We start from the raw sequence: 16,946 nt of genomic DNA on the forward strand, positions 1-16,946 counted from the left end.
GAAGACATAGGCTGGAGCATATAAGGTTGTTCAGCCAATTTATGGCATTAGCTGGAGAGCTGGAAAATCCCAAGTCTCGTGATGGGATTTCTAGTTCCAGCAGACGGGAAAAGTTCTCCTGGCTGGAAATTCTGACTGTTCTCGAGCTCTCAAAGCCCTGCTGGGATGAGGCCAGTGGAGAGCTGGATAACAAAGAGGGCAGAACTGAGGACAAACGCTGGCAGGTTGCTCTGGGTGCATGAAGGGCTGTGCATGATGCCCCTGGGGCTGGGGTGCCGGTCCCTCTTTTCGGGTCTTCTGCCTCTGAGAGGCTGGGGCTGATGGTACAACACCAGTTTCTCCACAAAAAGTAGTGAAAAAGACACAAAGTGAGTTCGAGCCTGCTAACCAGGATGAGGAATCAGAGAGGGGGGGTGAGCAGAGGGCTGGAGGAGTGTGGAGCACAGACATCCATCCAATGATCTGGGCAGAACAGCAGTGAGGTGCATGTTAAATCACTTTTGACTGGCCTGCCCAGCATTCCCCGGGCTGTGCTCTCCCTCTGGGAGAGAGGGAAGGAAAGGGAAGGGAAGGGAAGGGAAGGGAAGGGAAGGGAAGGGAAGGGAAGGGAAGGGAAGGGAAGGGAAGGGAAGGGAAGGGAAGGGAAGGGAAGGGAAGGGAAGGGAAGGGAAGGGAAGGGAAGGGAAGGGAAGGGAAGGGAAGGGCTGCCAGCATTCCAGCGAGCAGGGCTGTTGGGAGGAAGCGAGATGGGAGTTTAGCTGCAGGTTTGGATAGCAAGGGATGCACTGGGTATCCTGTAGAGAGCCTGAGGGTGTTTGTTTTGGTAATAAAGGGGTGCCACAACCACAGGATGCATCTATACTGCAGTGAGCCAGTTTCTTCCCAGCCCCATCCTGGCTCCCACCTCATCCCTAACCTTGTCCTTTCCTCCTGCTGTGCTGTCCTCACTTCCCAGCCCCTCACTGGGAGATCCTCAGGAGATGGGGCTGACCAAAACCCTCCTCTTCTCCCAGGCCTGGATATTCTTGAGCTCCTCTGGACACACATTTTCCTTGGCCAAACACCCCAACACCTCCTGATGATCGGGAGACACCCAGTGCTGGGATGCAGGACCCACTGCTGCTCCTTCCTGTGGGTGTGCTGATGCCACTGTGCCCCCTCCAGCTCCCACTGCCAAACCCCTGCCCTGGAAATCCCTCTACAAGTGAATCAGGGCTGGAGGGGGGACACGTGTCACCTCTTCCTCTCTCCCACCCTCAGTGCCACTGCAATGCAGAACAAAACCTGCGTTTGTTTTTGCAGGAGCCGTTTGGCTCGTACTCAGCGACGTGCAAAAAAAAAAAGGAGGGGAAAAAAAATGGAGCCTCTTTGATAAACTGTGATATGAACTCGGGTAAAATCCAAACAGCTGTGAGTGCTACAAGGGAAGCTTCTGTGTCGGGAGGCAGCGAGCCTGCGAAAATCCACTGCTCTGCCTGCCAGGATGCTCGCTGGCCGCCTGCCCTCCGGCTTTAATGAACTGTGCACTCGCCATCCCCCTCCCCGTGCCTCGCCGAGAGGAGGAACCGGAGAAAGCTTTTTAGTTTGGTTTTTGTTTGGTTTTTTTTTTTTTTTTTTTTTGTCCATTTGCAAGGCAAAAAGAGGGACTCCCTCTCTCCCAAGGCCCCAGCCAGGCACAGGGTGATGGAGCAGGGTGGTGAACATGCCCAGTTCTTCTCTCTCATCTCCAGCCCATTCCTTTGTGCCTCTCTTGAACTCTCCCTGCTCCCCAAAACCTCCTCTTCCCAGTTTGCTGTGTAAAACCCCATGCCTGGAGATGCAGAACAGTGCTACAGCGATGTGGTGGCAAACAGGCTCTGCTTTCCTGCATTCTCCCTCTGCTCCAGGCTTGCACCATAAACGCCCTCTCGGCTCTCCTCGTGCTCCTATGAGATTTTGGAAGGGAGCCAGCAACCCCACTCTATCTCCAAAAGCTCCCAGCTCTCAAATTGCCTCTTTTACATCACACAGTGGGCTCCACAAGCCCACAGCAGCATGTGCTTATTGAGGTTTTAATTCAGTGAGGCTCTGGGACATCATTCTGGACTCTCCGATCCCCTCCCAGCCCCATGAAGTAGGACCCAGAGTCGGGGGAAAACCCAGTTTCCCCCAGGGCAGAGGTTGGCTCTGGAGTCACAGTGCACCAGCAGTCACCAGCAGCGTGACCTTCACAAGGGAGGAGCCTGGTTGCTCTGCCAAAGGATTATCCCTGCTGGGAGAGCAGGAGCTGGGCCAGCCCTGGCCAGCTCCCTCCAGGGGCTGTACCCCCAGGGAAGGACAGGAGATGCCTCCACTGAGCTGCAGGGGCTGGATGAGCTGGTGTGCACCAGGTCCTGGAAATGAATTTGCTGTGCTAACACACCAAAGCTGCTCCAGGACCAGCCATACTTGGGGCTGCCTGGAAGGATTTGATGGGTTTTCCTGTAGAAAAATGGGAACCACATGTGAGCGGCACTGCCGGCGTGGGCTGGGACTGATTTGGGTCAGTGAGAGGGTGGAGGGGAAGAAGGGGAAATGTGCGTAGGAGAGGAAAATCCTCACAAAATAGCCAAGTTCCTTCAAAGGGCAGGTCCCCAGGTAGGGATATCTGCTTCCTCCCAGCACTTTCCCTAGGTTCACAGCAGGAATGCTGTGGAAAAGCAGGCTGTGGAAGGAGGGAGCTGGGAGAACATGAACTGGACCGTGAGGAGAGGAGCCCACAGCTTCCTTGCTTGCTGACTGTCACGTTCTCCAGAGCAGGAATTCACAAGGAATGATTCTTCAGAGCAGGAAAGCACAAGCAGCTTCCAAAGTGTCTCCCAAATTTTCTTTGCCTGGCTGATGGGGTGAGGACCCTCCTCATGGGGAAGCTGCTTAACCTGTCTGATCCTGTCGGGGCTCGGTGTTCTGATGGTGCTTCCTTTTCTGGTTCTGCAGCTGTGACAACTCAGTTTATTCATCTTTGTGGAGAGAAGAGCCAGGCCAGGAAATCAGGCTGGGTACCAGTGGTTTTCCCCCCACTTGTCTTCCAGGGCTTATTGCTCAGTTATGCCCCAGGCACAGGGCACACTCAGTTAAAAACTGATAAGAGCTCACCTCAGCCAGTGGGTCCAGCTGGGCACTCTGCTTCCAGGATGGGCTGTCCTCAGATAAGGTATCTCTGGAGGGGACATTTTTAACTCCCCACTGAGAGCACAGAGCTGTGCAAAAAACGCCTTGGTTGGAATTCCTGCCGTTCAGTGCTCCTTCCCTTCGGGCATGAGCTGCTCCTTGTGTTCAGCCGCACCTGGAGCTGGTCCCCTCATAGCAGTGGGTGCTTTTTTAGGGTCCTGGCAGGGCAGGGAGCATCCATCTGCTCTCCTCTCACGCATCTATGGGCCTTGGAGGATTTTAGGGAGCAAGGTTCCTCAGGCTGGATCCCTCCAGGGAGCCTGGCTCAGAAGGCAGGGCAGGCATCGTGATCTAATGCAATGCTGAGAGGCAGCGGGCGTGGAGGCAAGCCTGGCACTAAAGCTGAAATAGCAGCTGGGCTGTCTAAACCATGGCATAAATGGGGTATTTTTTCTGCTGACACTTGAGTAGGAAGTGCAGCAGGGCTCACTAAGTTACGGGCAACTCCTTCGCTGAGCTCTAGGATGTGCTTGAGTGGTTGGCAGAAGAGACAGAGCAGCTTCACCTCCCACCCCAGGGTACGCTTATCCCTGAGCTATGGGTCACTGCCACCTTTTCCCAATCCCTTTTTTCACCTTCAAACACAGAGTGTATTCGTGCCATAGTCTATCCATACTTTCAGATAGCCAGCAGGACCATTTTCCCCCAAATTTGCCTTCCCTGCATGGGGATCCAAAGGCTCATCCACCTCTAGGACAGCAACCTGCTCCTTGGCCATGCTTTTAGGAACAAAAGCACTTTATTTCTTCATCTTAAAGCGAAGTGATGGGGAAGGGTGAGCAAGGAGCGCAGCTCCCGTGTCTGTACAAGCCATGCACGCCCTGAACAAGATCAGCCTCTCCCAGCTCCTGTTGGTACAGCTTTGTACCCGCTCCTTTAACCTATTTTATTTGCAGTGATGAGAAATTATAGGGGGAGAAATAAGGCGCTTGTCAGTTTTCTTGAAAATTAGGCCACAGCTGTCAGCCTGAAAGGGAAGCGGACGTCTCGGAGGAAGGATCTGCTGCTGCTCTACAGTTCTCCCCCACTCCCAAGCCAGCCCCTACCCTTCCTCCCCTTCCAAAGAGAGCTTGCCTGAAAACATCAGTGCCTGGTGTACGTGCCCCTCTGGGAACAGGATCTGGAGGGCTCAGTTGAGCACGGGTTGTTCCTCTCTGCTGGGGTAGTAGCTGGAGCCAGGCACGTGCTCTAATGCTGCTGCTGGTGCCTCCTGCCTGGGACTTGAAGCCCCAAGAGCCCAGGGCAAGACTTGCATTTGCCATCGAGTCACCGGCAAGTTCAAAAGTTGGAAAATAAGTGCTTCAGGGAGGTAATTTTTTTGCTTTCCTGGAGAGTTTGAAAGGGGTGGTTTGCCTGTTTTTCAAGTGAGCCTTTTGTGGGTGCTGAGATGTTCCTGCAGGATTTTGTAATGGTCATCAGTGACTCATCAGTGAAGGTGGTCATCAGGTTGGATGGGGCTTAGAGCAATCTGGTCTAGTGAAAGGTGTCCTTGCCCACAGCAGGGGGGTTGCAATGAGATAACTTTTGAAGTCCCTTCTGAGCCAAACCATTCTAGAATTCAATGAGCAGGATAGCTTTATCCATAAGTCACTATAAATTTTCCTCAAGGAAACTCCTGGCACACACCAACTTGAGCAACTGGAGACTAGTGCTGGTTGTGTGTCTAGTGGGATTTACCTTGGAGGAGCTGTCGCTTTCATCAGTGTTATGCTAAAAGTTGGGCCATAACTTGGGCTGAGTGGACCATCAGGTTTCCAGATTTAGTTGTCTTTTAGCTTCTGGCACATTCCAAAGGATATTATTATTCCTTCTCCTTGCTACAGCCCTGTTTTCCCTCCTGTTTGGTATGGTATCTCACTGATAATAAAAATGTCCAGAGGTGTTGGATATCTGCTTGGAGAACTCAAGGTGGTCTCATTGAAGGGCACTGTTCTCCAGGCACATCCAAGGTGGGAACAAGGCCGGGTTCATCATGAGACAAGGTGTGATGTGCCTAGTTTCAGGCTGGACTGTCAGCTTTAGTTGGCAGCAGGGAAGCCATCCCACCAGCCAGGACAGGGATCTCCCAGTGGCCTGATGTCCAGGAGGAGCATCAGGAGGAGCAGAAGCCACGGGCTGAGGCTCTGCAGGATCAAGATGAAGCTGGCCTGAAATACTACTGTACATTGGTGCTGTGCTCCTCTCAGGCATCCGTCTCGGTTGCTCTGGGGATCCCCTGGGATCCCTGGGGAGCGCCTTACGCTGAGGCAGCCGCAGCCCAGCGCTGAGCTGGCACCGCGGCTCCTTCGGCAGTTGTCACTCTGACGGCTGCTGCCAAGCAGACGCTCCGTGGGAGGGTTTTCTTGTTTGCAGGGAAACACTCTGCACCTTTCCCTTTTCAAGCGAAGGCATCGCAGGGTTTTTCTCCTCCGGCTTCCTGAGATCTACACATCCCCTTCCCAGAATCCACACATCTCCTCCCAGGATATGCACATCCCTGCTCTGCAGCTTTCGAGCTATCAAGCTCCCCTGAGTTTCCCCGGGGTGCTTGATAACCATTCCAAGAAACCAAAGCTGATGAGGGTCCTTCTCTTCCCCTGACCTGCCTTCTGCAGAAGGAGCTCCCCTGCTCCTAAACCTCACAAACCCATCAAAATCCCTTACATAAGATGCTATGAATTTTGTAAAGCAGGAGCTGCTGGAGTTGCCATGGTTTCCCTTGCCCAGAGGAGCAGCTCTGGAGCCTGGATTCAGGAAAGGGGGGGATTAAAATGGAGGACTGGGATTTTCTTTGCTGATATGGAGGGAAAGGATGGGACAATGACATCCTCCTGCCTTCCCCATTTGCTCTCTCCTCCTTCCTATCCTAATTTTATCTATGCTTCCTCTGCAAATTCCTAAAGGATCCCAGCTGCTGGGCCAGCCTGGGGATGCTGCTTTTCCTGGCAGGAGAATTTCAGGGGGATGGGCAGTGGGTATCACAGAGGCTGTGGATTCCCTGGTTAGGTGGGTTAAGCTAGGGCATCTGCTGCAGAGCCTGGGGTGTGGAGGAAGGGTGGGGAAAAGCCTTTGGGAGGAGAGAGGAAGGGAGCAGAGGAAGAGGAGGGTTGGGAGGAAGTATGGAGGGGCTCTGCCCTCCTCACAGCTGTGGCAGTTGTTTTGAGACCCATGAGCAGAAAAGTGGAGCAGAACCCCTCAGAGCATCACTCCCAGGTCTCAGCCAGCTCCTTCCACAGCTCAGGCTCTGTCCCAGTTGCTGGAAGTGGGACGAGACATGATCCTCTCCCTGCTGGGGCCCCGTGTCTATTAGCCCAGAGCTAATAAAGCGAATCACTGGTGCTTAATGAAGAAGCACCTGCTTAATTGAACACAGCGGGGTGGTGCTCAGCATGGCCAGGCAACGGCACAGGACCAGTGTTTCCCCCCAGGCACCCCACAGATCCCAGAGGAGGAGATGGTTCTGCAGTGAGACTGGTTCTCATCTTACTTTTTTTAGATTTTAGGGAAAAACAAATGTTCACCCTCTTCAAGCAGGCATTGGTCTGGCCTGAGCCTCTGCCACCCTGTTCCTGCCTGGTGTCTCGGGGCAGGGGACGGGGCTGAAGTGGTTAAAGGGACGAGCAGGCAGGATGGGAACTCTGACAGCTCCCTGAAATGATGATGTTTAGATTAGCCGGTTTCCAGGCATCGAGTTGTCAAAGCAAGAGGGCTGGGAGGGACGCCGGGGCTTGTCCTTAATTGGAGATGTGGCTCTAAAGCCACCCCATCTCGCCAAAGTCCTCTGAGCTCCAGCACGCTGCCCTGCAGCAGCTCCCTGCCCCTGTAGGATCCCTATTCCGCTGGTTCCCATACCTCATCCCACCCCACTGACCATTTGCACGGTGGGAATTCATTGTCATTGACATTGCTGTGCTGGCAATTTGGGGGCTGCTACATCAGAGACACAGTGGTGACATGGCCACGCAAATCTTGTGGTGACCCCTGTGGCTCTTCCCTTGGCCAGCCTCATGTCCTTTAGGCAGGGGAGCGGGCAGGGTCCTGTGACTGCGGCAGGGGCTGGAGGTGACCTGCTGGGTCCCTTGGGAGGTGTCCCCATTGTCACGCTGCCGGTGGATGCTGCCTCCCATCTGCCTGCAGCCACATTCCTCGGCTCCATCGGAAAGGCTTGAATAACCCTTTTAATTTAAGGAGTTAAATTTTAATGGCCTGAATACCACATTTCATTATCGCCATGTGCCTGCGCTGCCGGCTGTGTAATATAACCAATATGTGCCATGATGCTCTGCTCCTCCTGCCTCCCCGGGGACACTTCTGTCCCCTTCCTCCATGCCAGGAGGTCTTTGGGGACTCTCTGGGTCCCCGTGGGCAAGGGGATGCACATCACCCGCAGGGATGCAGGGTGAGCTCTAGGGAGAGGCATCTTGCTGGAATGATGCTTCAGGGGGATTTAACCAGTTCCTTCCATCATCACATCCTGTATATATGGGGAGATATATATATATTTAAGGTGTGTGTGTGTATATATTTACACATATTTATAGGATGTATATATCCAGGATATATTTATGGTGTGTACATATAAGGGGTGTGGCTCCCAGACTCTGTCCCCTCTGCCCTGGTCCCTTCCACAGCCACTCCACTGGCATCTCACTTGAAGCCACCTGTCCTCTGTTTAGCTCCCTTCCCTGCCTCCTCCCGGCCAGCCTGGCATTCCCCTCATGCCATCAAAGCCTCCCAGGGAATGGGCTCCTGGGGACCCTCCCACCCCACCAGCAGCCGCCTGGTGCTGGCAGTTGGCCTCAGCTGCTGGCTCCTGTCATGCAGGCCAGCAGCTGCAGGACCAGCCAGTTGCCCCCTCCTTTGGGGGCTGCTTCTGGGATATGCCGACCAAGGGACTTCATGGAGGGGAGTTTGAGGTCTCTGCCAGTGCCATAGGAGGATGCTGTGCACTGGCAAACTCATTCTGCTGGTGGATCCAGAGAACCTGGGGTAGCTGGAGGGGCTGGTGCCCAAGAGAGACAGCATCCCTGTGAGGTGACACAGCTTTGAATCAGAGGGACAGTCTCCACACGGCTACTTCTCTAACACCCCGACAGTTTCCAGTTCGCCAGTGCCACTGAAAGGAGGGGGAAGAATCCCAACCCTTCCCACTAATCAAAACCAGGCCTGAAATTAAAAAGCAGCTCGCATTCAGCCCCCTGCTCACTGCGAGCACAGCGTTCACCAGCCAAAAAGCAGAGCTCCTATTTATGGAAAGGGAAAGCCTGCCTTTTCCATGGAGGACCAGCGGAGGGGGAACATGAAAGGCGTCCTTTTTGTCATGGGGGAGCCTTGGAGGTCACTGAATTGCCCTCAGTGCTCCCTGGCACTGTTTTTTTGTTTAAGCTCTTGCTATAGTCTTCTTGCCTGGAAGGTGTAAAACACCAGCTCCCCACCAGCCGCGAGCATTGCTGCCAGTCCCAGCTGTACTGGCACACCAACCATTTCACCGTTGAGTCTAAAACTGTCCCAGTGTTTGTTCCTGGGGAGCCCACTCCTTTTTTGGACACACTAAACCATCCCACTTCATGGTTCAGCACGGCTGCTGAAGGAAGCTTGGCAAGGATGGGGCGTCCAGTTATCCCCCCTTCCCGGACAAGGGTAGCATGGAGCCACCTTACTCCTGGGCTGGGCTTGGTCCTGCCCAGGCTGGGCTTGCTTTGCTGCAGCTGGCAGTGACTGGATCCTGCCTGCAATGCTGAGCTATTGATTTGCTTTTTGGCTCCATCAGGCTGGACTAAAAGCCTCTGCCTTCCCCTTTTCTCCCTCCATGCCTCACTTTCCCACCGCTCTCCCTCCTCCAGCCAGCCCGCGTCCAAGCAGCGAGAAATCAGGGAAGCATTTTCATCCCCATGAATGCAGCCAGTTACGTAAGAATAATTGGGATAAATGAGCTTATTTATCACAGCCCGTTCCATTTTAGCGGGGTCCAGGGCGATCGCCGGGTTGGGTTACATAAAATCCCGCACAGAGCATCTCATTGTCCGGCAGCAGCCACGCGGGATGCGGGAGCTGCCGATGGAGAGCAGCCAGGGCGGGTGAGGAGGGAAGGGATTATTTGGCAGGATGAAGAGGTGGGAGGAAGATGGAGGGTTTCTTCCTCCCCGTGTTGAGGAGGGAAGATCTGTTTCTTCATTCTCCTCCTGCATCCCTAAGCCACCAGGCTTTAGGGTATGGTCTTTGGAGTCTAACTATAGCCAAACAGTCTTCCTCACAGGAACAGGGGCTGGAAACACATCCTTCCTCCTCCTTACCCCAGGAGGTGAAAACATGACTGCCAGGCAGGGGAGGTTCAGGTGTACCACCTACCTCCTGCCCAGCAGCCCAAGCAATTGCTCCTTGTTTTGCCTCTTAATCCTCTCAGAGATGCCTCGAGGGGGAAATCTGAATCCAACTGAGATTATCTGGTTTGACTGTGTCTGGTAGGAGCTGGGGAAAAGCGGAGTTGCTCTGGGGGATGCCTTGGTGCCAGGGTTCCCTATCAGCCCATGGGGAAATAAGGTGAGCCAGGGAGCATCCCAGTTTCAGGAGAAGCTGGAATGCTGGGGGCCAGGTGGGCTCCCTTGTGTCTCTCCAAACCCCATACTAAGGATCTGAGCTGGCACTGGGCAGCATTTCAGGTGTCCTCAGACAAACTGCCCAGGAAGGCAAGAGCCTGGAGAAAAACAGGAAATCCCCAGATCCAAATAAGTGGGAGAAAAAAAAAATCGGATGGGTGTTTGGTTTTGGAGGGTTTTTTTTTTTTTTTTTTTTTTGGTTTCTGGACTAAAAAATGTTGAAAATCTTGGGAATGCCTCAAGGTTTGTTAAGCAGGACATTCCTGCTGTGACCCAGCCAGGCAGATCAGCGTGGGCCGCAGTGCTGCTTGCACTGTTTTGGGGAGGGCACTGCTGGCAGGACATCCAGTGGAGCAGATAACTTCCAGCTTCACCAGCTGGATCTCTGCAGCCACTCAGCACTGGATCTCCTGGCAGCTGGAGCATGGAGGGGTTCAAAGAGCAGCCTCTGGCTCCAGGGCTGCTGGGTTACACAATGCTAGGAGGAATTGCTTCACCCCACTAGCCACACTCATTGAGATCGTCCCCAGTGTCAGTGGGATCCTGCTCTGACTGGGCTGTCACATGCCATCTGCAATGGTGCTGCTGCACACTTACTACACTGGTCAGGCTGGAAAGTGTCGCTGACACCTGAGGGAGGTCATGGGAAGGCTTGAGGGGACGTGAGCCATAGCAGTGGGTGCTAGAAATGTCCCAAAGCAATTAGACCAGGGGAATCCAAAGTAATATGAGCAGGGGCATGTCTTAGCCCAGCTATAGTTTTTTGTTCTTGTCCTGGTGTGAATAACTGCATCCTCCAAATGCAGAGCCCGGTATTTCCCCACAGCATCTCCCTCCTGGTGCCACCACACTCACCCAACCTCTGATGCACCCAGATCTCCTCCCTGGTCCTCTCTGGAGAAGTGGGCTCACATCAGAACCTTGATTGTGCTCATTAACTATCTTTCCCCCCTGGTTTCTCTCCTCTGATACACAGGCAGCTTTGTCTACTTCTGAATGCAGAGAACATCTTTCACTCCATGGCAGATATACTGCTTCGGGAGGAGGACCTCAAATTCGCCTCTACCATGGTTCACACCCTCAATACCATCCTGCTGACGTCCTCCGAGCTCTTCCAGCTCAGAAACCAGCTAAAGGACCTGAAGACCCCGGTATGGGCAGCAGGAGCAGGCTTAGCAGCTGGAGGGGACATAATGGGGCTGGTGGGGACCTGGCAACCACCTGGGAGTGTGTCTTGCTGATCAGTCCCTGCCTGGTAGGTCCCAGGGTTGGAGCTCAGGCAGCTTCTTTATTCATCCACCCTTCAGGAGCTGAGGATGGGCTTGGAGGGTGTACCCAACTCTGCCCACTCTTGCTTTTCTCTCTGAAATGGGAATGGGCTTACTGAGCCCTCAAGCAGCTGCTGCCCCCCTCCATCTGCCCCCTCATGGGCCATGGGACAGGTGACAGCAGGAGAGTCCCGCAGTCCTTCAACAGTCCCTCCCAGGAATATGCCCACAGGACTTGCTGAGCAGCTGCCACCAGCACCAGTGACACCCAAGGAAGGAGAGGAGGAAGATTTCTCCTCCTCCTTCTCCTGCTGAACACCCTTGATGCTGGGGTGTCCCCTTGGGTGGGGCAGCATCATCCTCCTGCCCCTCATCCTATGGTGGACGCAGCAGTCCTGAGGGCCACCTCGTCATGCTGTCACCCCAAAGCCCACCTAGTTTCCATCTCCTGAGCCGCCTGTGCCCGATGGACTTGGTGGGTCCAGAAATGTCCCTTTGTGTTTAGGTGGGTCTTCCCATCCTGGCAGGTTGGTGTTGGGTACCTGGGGCTCTCCGTGCCATGTCCATGCTCCCGGTGGTGACCAAACCCCAATGGTTCTCTCTTTCCCCAGGAAAGCCGTAACCTCTTCTGCTGCCTCTACCGGTCCTGGTGTCACAACCCCGTGACGACCGTGTCCCTCTGCTTCCTTACCCAGAACTATAAGCATGCCTACGACCTCATCCAGAAATTGTATCCTTTGGGGATTTTCTGCCAGGGTGGGGCCTGAGCTAGCCCTTGGTCCCTCTGTGGCAACCAAGGTCACCCCGCAGGCCAGCCCAGCCTCCTGCCTGCAGCCCATCATTACCAGGGCAGGGCAGCCTGTGCTGGGTGCGTGCCAGCTGCCTTCCCCTGGTGTCATCCCTTTCTTTGTGGTGAAAAGAGAGGAAGGCATGCACTGTCTGAGCCTTGACCTTCCCCTGCCCGGGAGGGGAGGCTCCTCAACATCCTCTTCCTCCCAGGAAGACGAAGGTTTTAGCCTCCTGGCCTGGTGAGGAGCAGGCAGTGCCCAGCACGGCACAGTCCCTGGTGAGCTCACCATCTGCCTGCGGCAGAATGATTATTTTCATGTGCCAGCGAACCCCAGGCCTCCCTGAGTAGTTTTCCAAACGAAGAAGCTCAATAACACGCTCAGCTTCCCTTCCCAGTGCACACCGGCATTCCTTCTGGGAGACGCACCATCCCCGTGGGCCAGGAGGGTAAAAGCAAGCATCCTCCCCTGAACGCTCATCCTGCCTGCTCTCAGCTTTTTGGGCGGCCTGCTCCTTCCCCTATACCTACCTGCTCATCTGTCTCCCTTCCTCCTCTCCTGGCCGCCCTACAGACCCTCCAGCCCTGCCTGCGTGCAAGCCCTGCCCGTTCCCTGCCCGCTCGCATCCCGCGGGAGCTGTGGCTGCAGGGAGGCTTTGGCAAAGCCGTGGTCCGTGCCAGGCATCGCCCGCGCGAGCCATCTGCCGCTGCCCGGCCACCTTTCCCCAAAGCACCGTCCTTAACGGCCACATCCAGCGGGGATCTGGAGGTCACCGTGGATTTCCTCACCGAGGTGGACAAGCTGGTGCAGCTCATCGAGTGCCCCATATTCACGTGTAAGGAGGAGACCCCGGGCGGGGAAGGGGCGGCGCTCCCCCTCCCCGCGCCTCCATCGCGGGCGGCAGCCGCACGAATAAATAGAGCAGAAGTTATGAGACTTCTTGCCGGGAGGTTTGCCCAGCGCTGGAGCTGCCCGCCGGGAAAAGGGCACGCTGGCAGCACGGGGGGGGGCAGCGTCGCCCCCCAGATATAGGTTAAAGGAGCGAGCGGCGCTGGCATCCAACAAAAGGGATGGGGGGAGGGGGCCGGGATCACATTGAGCATCCCCAGGGGTGCACGAGGAGGGCATCGCATGGGGGGAGCCCTCTGTGCCACTTTCGGATGCACAGGGTGGCCTTCTGGGTGCTGCTGGGGCCCTTAGCAAGAATAAAGGTGGTTTTTCCTAGAAATTAAGAATTAGGCCCTAAAAAAACAGCTGATGTTTTCTCCAGTATGCAGCAGTGTGGGTCCCCCATTGGGTAGTGCAGCAGTGCCTGACCAGGGGCTCAGGGGTGTGACACTGGGAGCCAGGATGGTTGCAGGGGATGTGGCAGGGTGATCTGTGGCTGTGAGGGGATTTCTCATTATGTCAATTTGCTGCCCCTGGGCTTCTCATGGAAAGTGTAGCAGGGCACTGAGGTTGCTGGGAAATGTCCTGGAAGGGACTTTGTGGTGCACCTATCTAGATCCACGGTGATATTGGAGAAAATTGAAGGGAAGAGGTTTGAGCAGCTGGGAGTAGAGACACTCAGTCATGCTCCCTCCTGTAGATCCTGTCCCGTATCCCCAGGATGACTGTCCCAATGTGTGAGGCACCCACGTGTCTCTGGTAGTTTTGTATGCCCAAAAATTATTCATTGCCCGCTCACCTTAGTGTGCACATCTCAGGATGGGGGACAGACGTGTTCCCAATGAAGTGGCATCCCTGGTGATGGCTCCCTTCACTGGGAGACACCAGAGGTCCAAGTGATAACCAGGTGAGGTGCTGAGACACAGACCTTGCCCCATCTGCTGGGCTGCCCCTTCGGTTGTATTTAGGGCTCCAGAAGACTCTTCTGCCATGAGCACAGTGAGGGATGGAGCCAGAAGATGGTTTTGTCTCTATTGAGCAGAGTTGAGGACCAGCACAAGTAACCCTCAGAACCAAGCAGAGGGGATTCCTTCTGCTCCAGAGAGTCCCCAGGAGGGTGTCACCCAGCCCTCTGGATGCGGTGCTCCAGGGTGGGTATTCCTGCTAAATCTGCAGAAGCCAAGGAGCAATCCCATGTTGAGTGTGTGTTCTCAGGCAGACAGCATGAACAGCCTTAGGGGTGTGTGATACCAGGAGTGACACACTGGGGAGCCAGTTGCCCCCAGGGGGCTGCTCAAGGAGAGGAATTTCCAGACAGTGTGGGACACCAAGATGGATGGGTTAATGAAAGGGGAGAGGGGTGCCATCAAGCGCCCCTTGGTTGGCTGGCAGAGGCTTAGAGCCTCTCCAGGACTGTCAGAGGGGGTGGGAGGAACCTGCTATCGCAGCTGGAGGTGAAATGCATTTTCCCTGCCTTCCCGTCCTCTTCTGTCCTCTTCCAGATCTCCGCCTGCAGCTGCTGGATGTGAAGAGCAACCCCTACCTGATCAAGGCTCTCTATGGCCTGCTGATGCTGCTGCCCCAGAGCAGCGCCTTCCAGCTCCTCTCCCACCGCCTCCAGTGCGTGCCCAACCCAGAGCTCATGCAGACCACGTAAGTGCCGGGGGGATGGACCGGCATCAGCATCGGGGCTGGATCAGCTGTTCGCCCACAGCTGTGCATCCCTGCCATTCCAGGCTCAGCCCCGATCCCAGGCTCAGCTCCATGCTCTGGCTTTCACCCCCCAGCTCCGTTGCGGCCGTGGCTGCTCCTTGTCCCCATGGCCGGGAGTGTTGGCTCGGGGGGTTTTTTGTGTCTATATTTGGTAACCCTGGGAGGGCTGTGCCTCATCCACAGGCATTTGGCATCCGGGATGGAAAATTTCACTTGTGGGGTCGCTATGGAAACGAGCAGAGCTGGGAAGGAGGTTTATGGAGAAAGACTCCAGCAGCTGGGGGGGGGTGCTCCCAAAGCATCCCTCCTGCAGCCTGGACGGCCTTCACAGCACCCAGAAGGAGCCTGGCACCCTGCTAATGCCTCGGGATAACTGCTCCATTCCCACTCCTGGCCTTTGGGCATCCGTGAGATGTGCAAGGGCGGCATCTCCCTGGGCAGCAGCTGAAATCCTCATGCTCCCTGCCCAGGGGTACTGCCAGTGGAATTTGCTTTCCAACCCTTGGCTAATGTGTAGCGGGGGGGCTTGATGATACAGCTGGCTCTGCCTTGGCGAAGCCCTGGGAACAAAAAGAGCCCAAGATGGGCAGGTTTCTGAATTAACCCCCCGCTGCTGTTGTCGCTCCTTGGCTTTTAACTGCTTCCCTGGGATGGCTTTTATCCCTCATGGCCTCCGGCGCTGAGCTCCTACCCACAACCCAGCGCTGATATTTAATTGGGGGGGCGGAGAGGGGGCTGCATGTGCTTCCCCCTCCTTTTTTCTCCCCACTAACCCTGGCAGTGGGGGTTTTTCGAGCTGTCAGACGGCCTGAGCATCTGATTAACTCTGACCTACATTCCTTCAAACACCGAAGCCGGCTTTCATAACTGGCCAGTCCCAGCTGCCCCCTCCCCAGGGACATACCAGGGCCACCAGAGCTGCCTGCCATCTTCCCGTGAGCATCCTATGGCTGGTGTCTCCTTCTTCCTTGGATGAGGACAGCACAGGGATGAGTATCCATGGCTGAAGCCCTAGGGAGCCTGCATTTGGAGGCCTCAGCCGTGGATGCTCATCCCTGGGGACTGTCCCTGCTGCCACTGGATGTTTTTTGCTTGCTCAAACTTTTGCTTGGAAACTTAGGCACATGGCCCTGACATCCTTATCTCACTGCTTTTGACTGCAATGGGTTAGCATAGAGCGGAGTATGTGGGGGAATTAAACCTCCCATTTGGGGCCAAGATGCAGATTTCCGTTGCCCCCTCCCTTGTCTTCGGCACAATCTCACACTTTTGGAGGAAGAAAATATGTCTTTGGGGGTATTTTATGAGGTGCCAGCATGACTAGGATTTGCTGAGCTCAGCTTCTTCAGGACAAGCTTTCGGTGCTGCCAGTGCCGCATGCTCACAGTACCAGACATCCCCATCCCCTTTGTACCCTCACTCTCCCTTCCCACCCTGCAGGGACAACACCAAGCCCAGCACCAGCTTCAAGAGAACAGCAGCCTCCAACATCGACTACACGGAGCTGCTGCAGCACTTTGAGAAGGTCCAAAACAAGCACCTGGAAGCAAGACAGCAGCGAGCCGGGCGGGCAGAGCAGCTGGACCGGCGGGTGGTCCTCTGAGCACCCTGCGGCCGCCGTGGGTGTGCACAGTTGCTGGGGCAGGGACCAGGGGACACGGACCAGGGAACAGGCACACCGGTTGCTGGCCACCAGAGGATCTGGTGGGTTTAATGGAGATGGGCAAGCGCTCAGCACAGGGCTGGTTTTCCCCCCTAGTGTACGTGTGGATGAGGGGGGACCCTCAGGCTGTGCCCAGTCTCTCCTGTGGGTGCTGGGGGGGACATGGGGAAGGCTTGCCTGAGGAAAGGGCCGGGGTGAAGCACCTCGTCTTCTCTTGCAATGGGGTGAGGAAACTCCCCTTTGCTTTGCTAATGCCTTCCCCGTGACAGTCAGCTGAGCGCCCAGCCTGCTGCCAGCAGCACCGGAGGAGGGGAGGGGAGACGGGAGCAACCCCTGGCCTTCCGCCCTGGAAAACAAGCACGCGGGGCTGCCGGCCGCCTCTCACCACCCTGACTTCCACCCTCTGGTTCCGAGGCCCTGCTGGAGGTGACCGGTGGCGTCTCACTCGGGGAGACACTCCTGTGCCTGACACTCGGCCACCTCCTTGCATTCACACATCCTCTCTGAGTCCCCAGCTCTTGGCAGGGACAACTGCACAGTCTCAACTCCCAGCCGACACCGGGGGACACGGGGACCAGTGGACCTAACCCCCGACTCCATTCCTTGTTCCTGCATTAAGCTCTCCTTGATAAAATAAACAAGCAATGCAGAACAGCCCATTCCTTGTTGCTGGGCTTCCCATCATAGTTTTGTTCCCAAGTGGAGCCAAAAACCCAGCGAGGGCAGGGGATGGCACGGAGCATCTTGCGTGACCCTGTGGCCTGGGCTGGTCCAGCCCTGCCACGTTGGCTCGCCAGCAAGCAGGGCTTCTCCGCCTGCTCTTCTTCCCAGCAGGAAAAAAAACACCACTGAAATTCTTCCA

General features: G+C 55.5%; 1 protein-coding gene across 1 annotated transcript in view; it reads left to right on the forward strand.

Moving 5' to 3' along the window:
• Nucleotides 1-16,743, forward strand: part of VAC14 (VAC14 component of PIKFYVE complex) — a 59,961-nt gene extending 43,218 nt beyond the window's left edge. The window contains exons 15-19 of the mRNA XM_040075677.2: nt 10,741-10,915; nt 11,644-11,762; nt 12,576-12,655; nt 14,211-14,361; nt 15,862-16,743. Of these exons, the coding sequence (XP_039931611.1) occupies nt 10,741-10,915; nt 11,644-11,762; nt 12,576-12,655; nt 14,211-14,361; nt 15,862-16,024 (688 nt within the window). The 3' untranslated portion in view covers nt 16,025-16,743. The remainder of the gene's footprint in view (nt 1-10,740; nt 10,916-11,643; nt 11,763-12,575; nt 12,656-14,210; nt 14,362-15,861) is intronic.
• The last annotated feature ends 203 nt before the right edge of the window (nt 16,744-16,946 follow it).

The sequence above is a fragment of the Hirundo rustica genome, chromosome 11 (assembly GCF_015227805.2).
Source record: "Hirundo rustica isolate bHirRus1 chromosome 11, bHirRus1.pri.v3, whole genome shotgun sequence".
In the NCBI taxonomy this organism is placed as follows: Eukaryota; Metazoa; Chordata; class Aves; order Passeriformes; family Hirundinidae; genus Hirundo; species Hirundo rustica.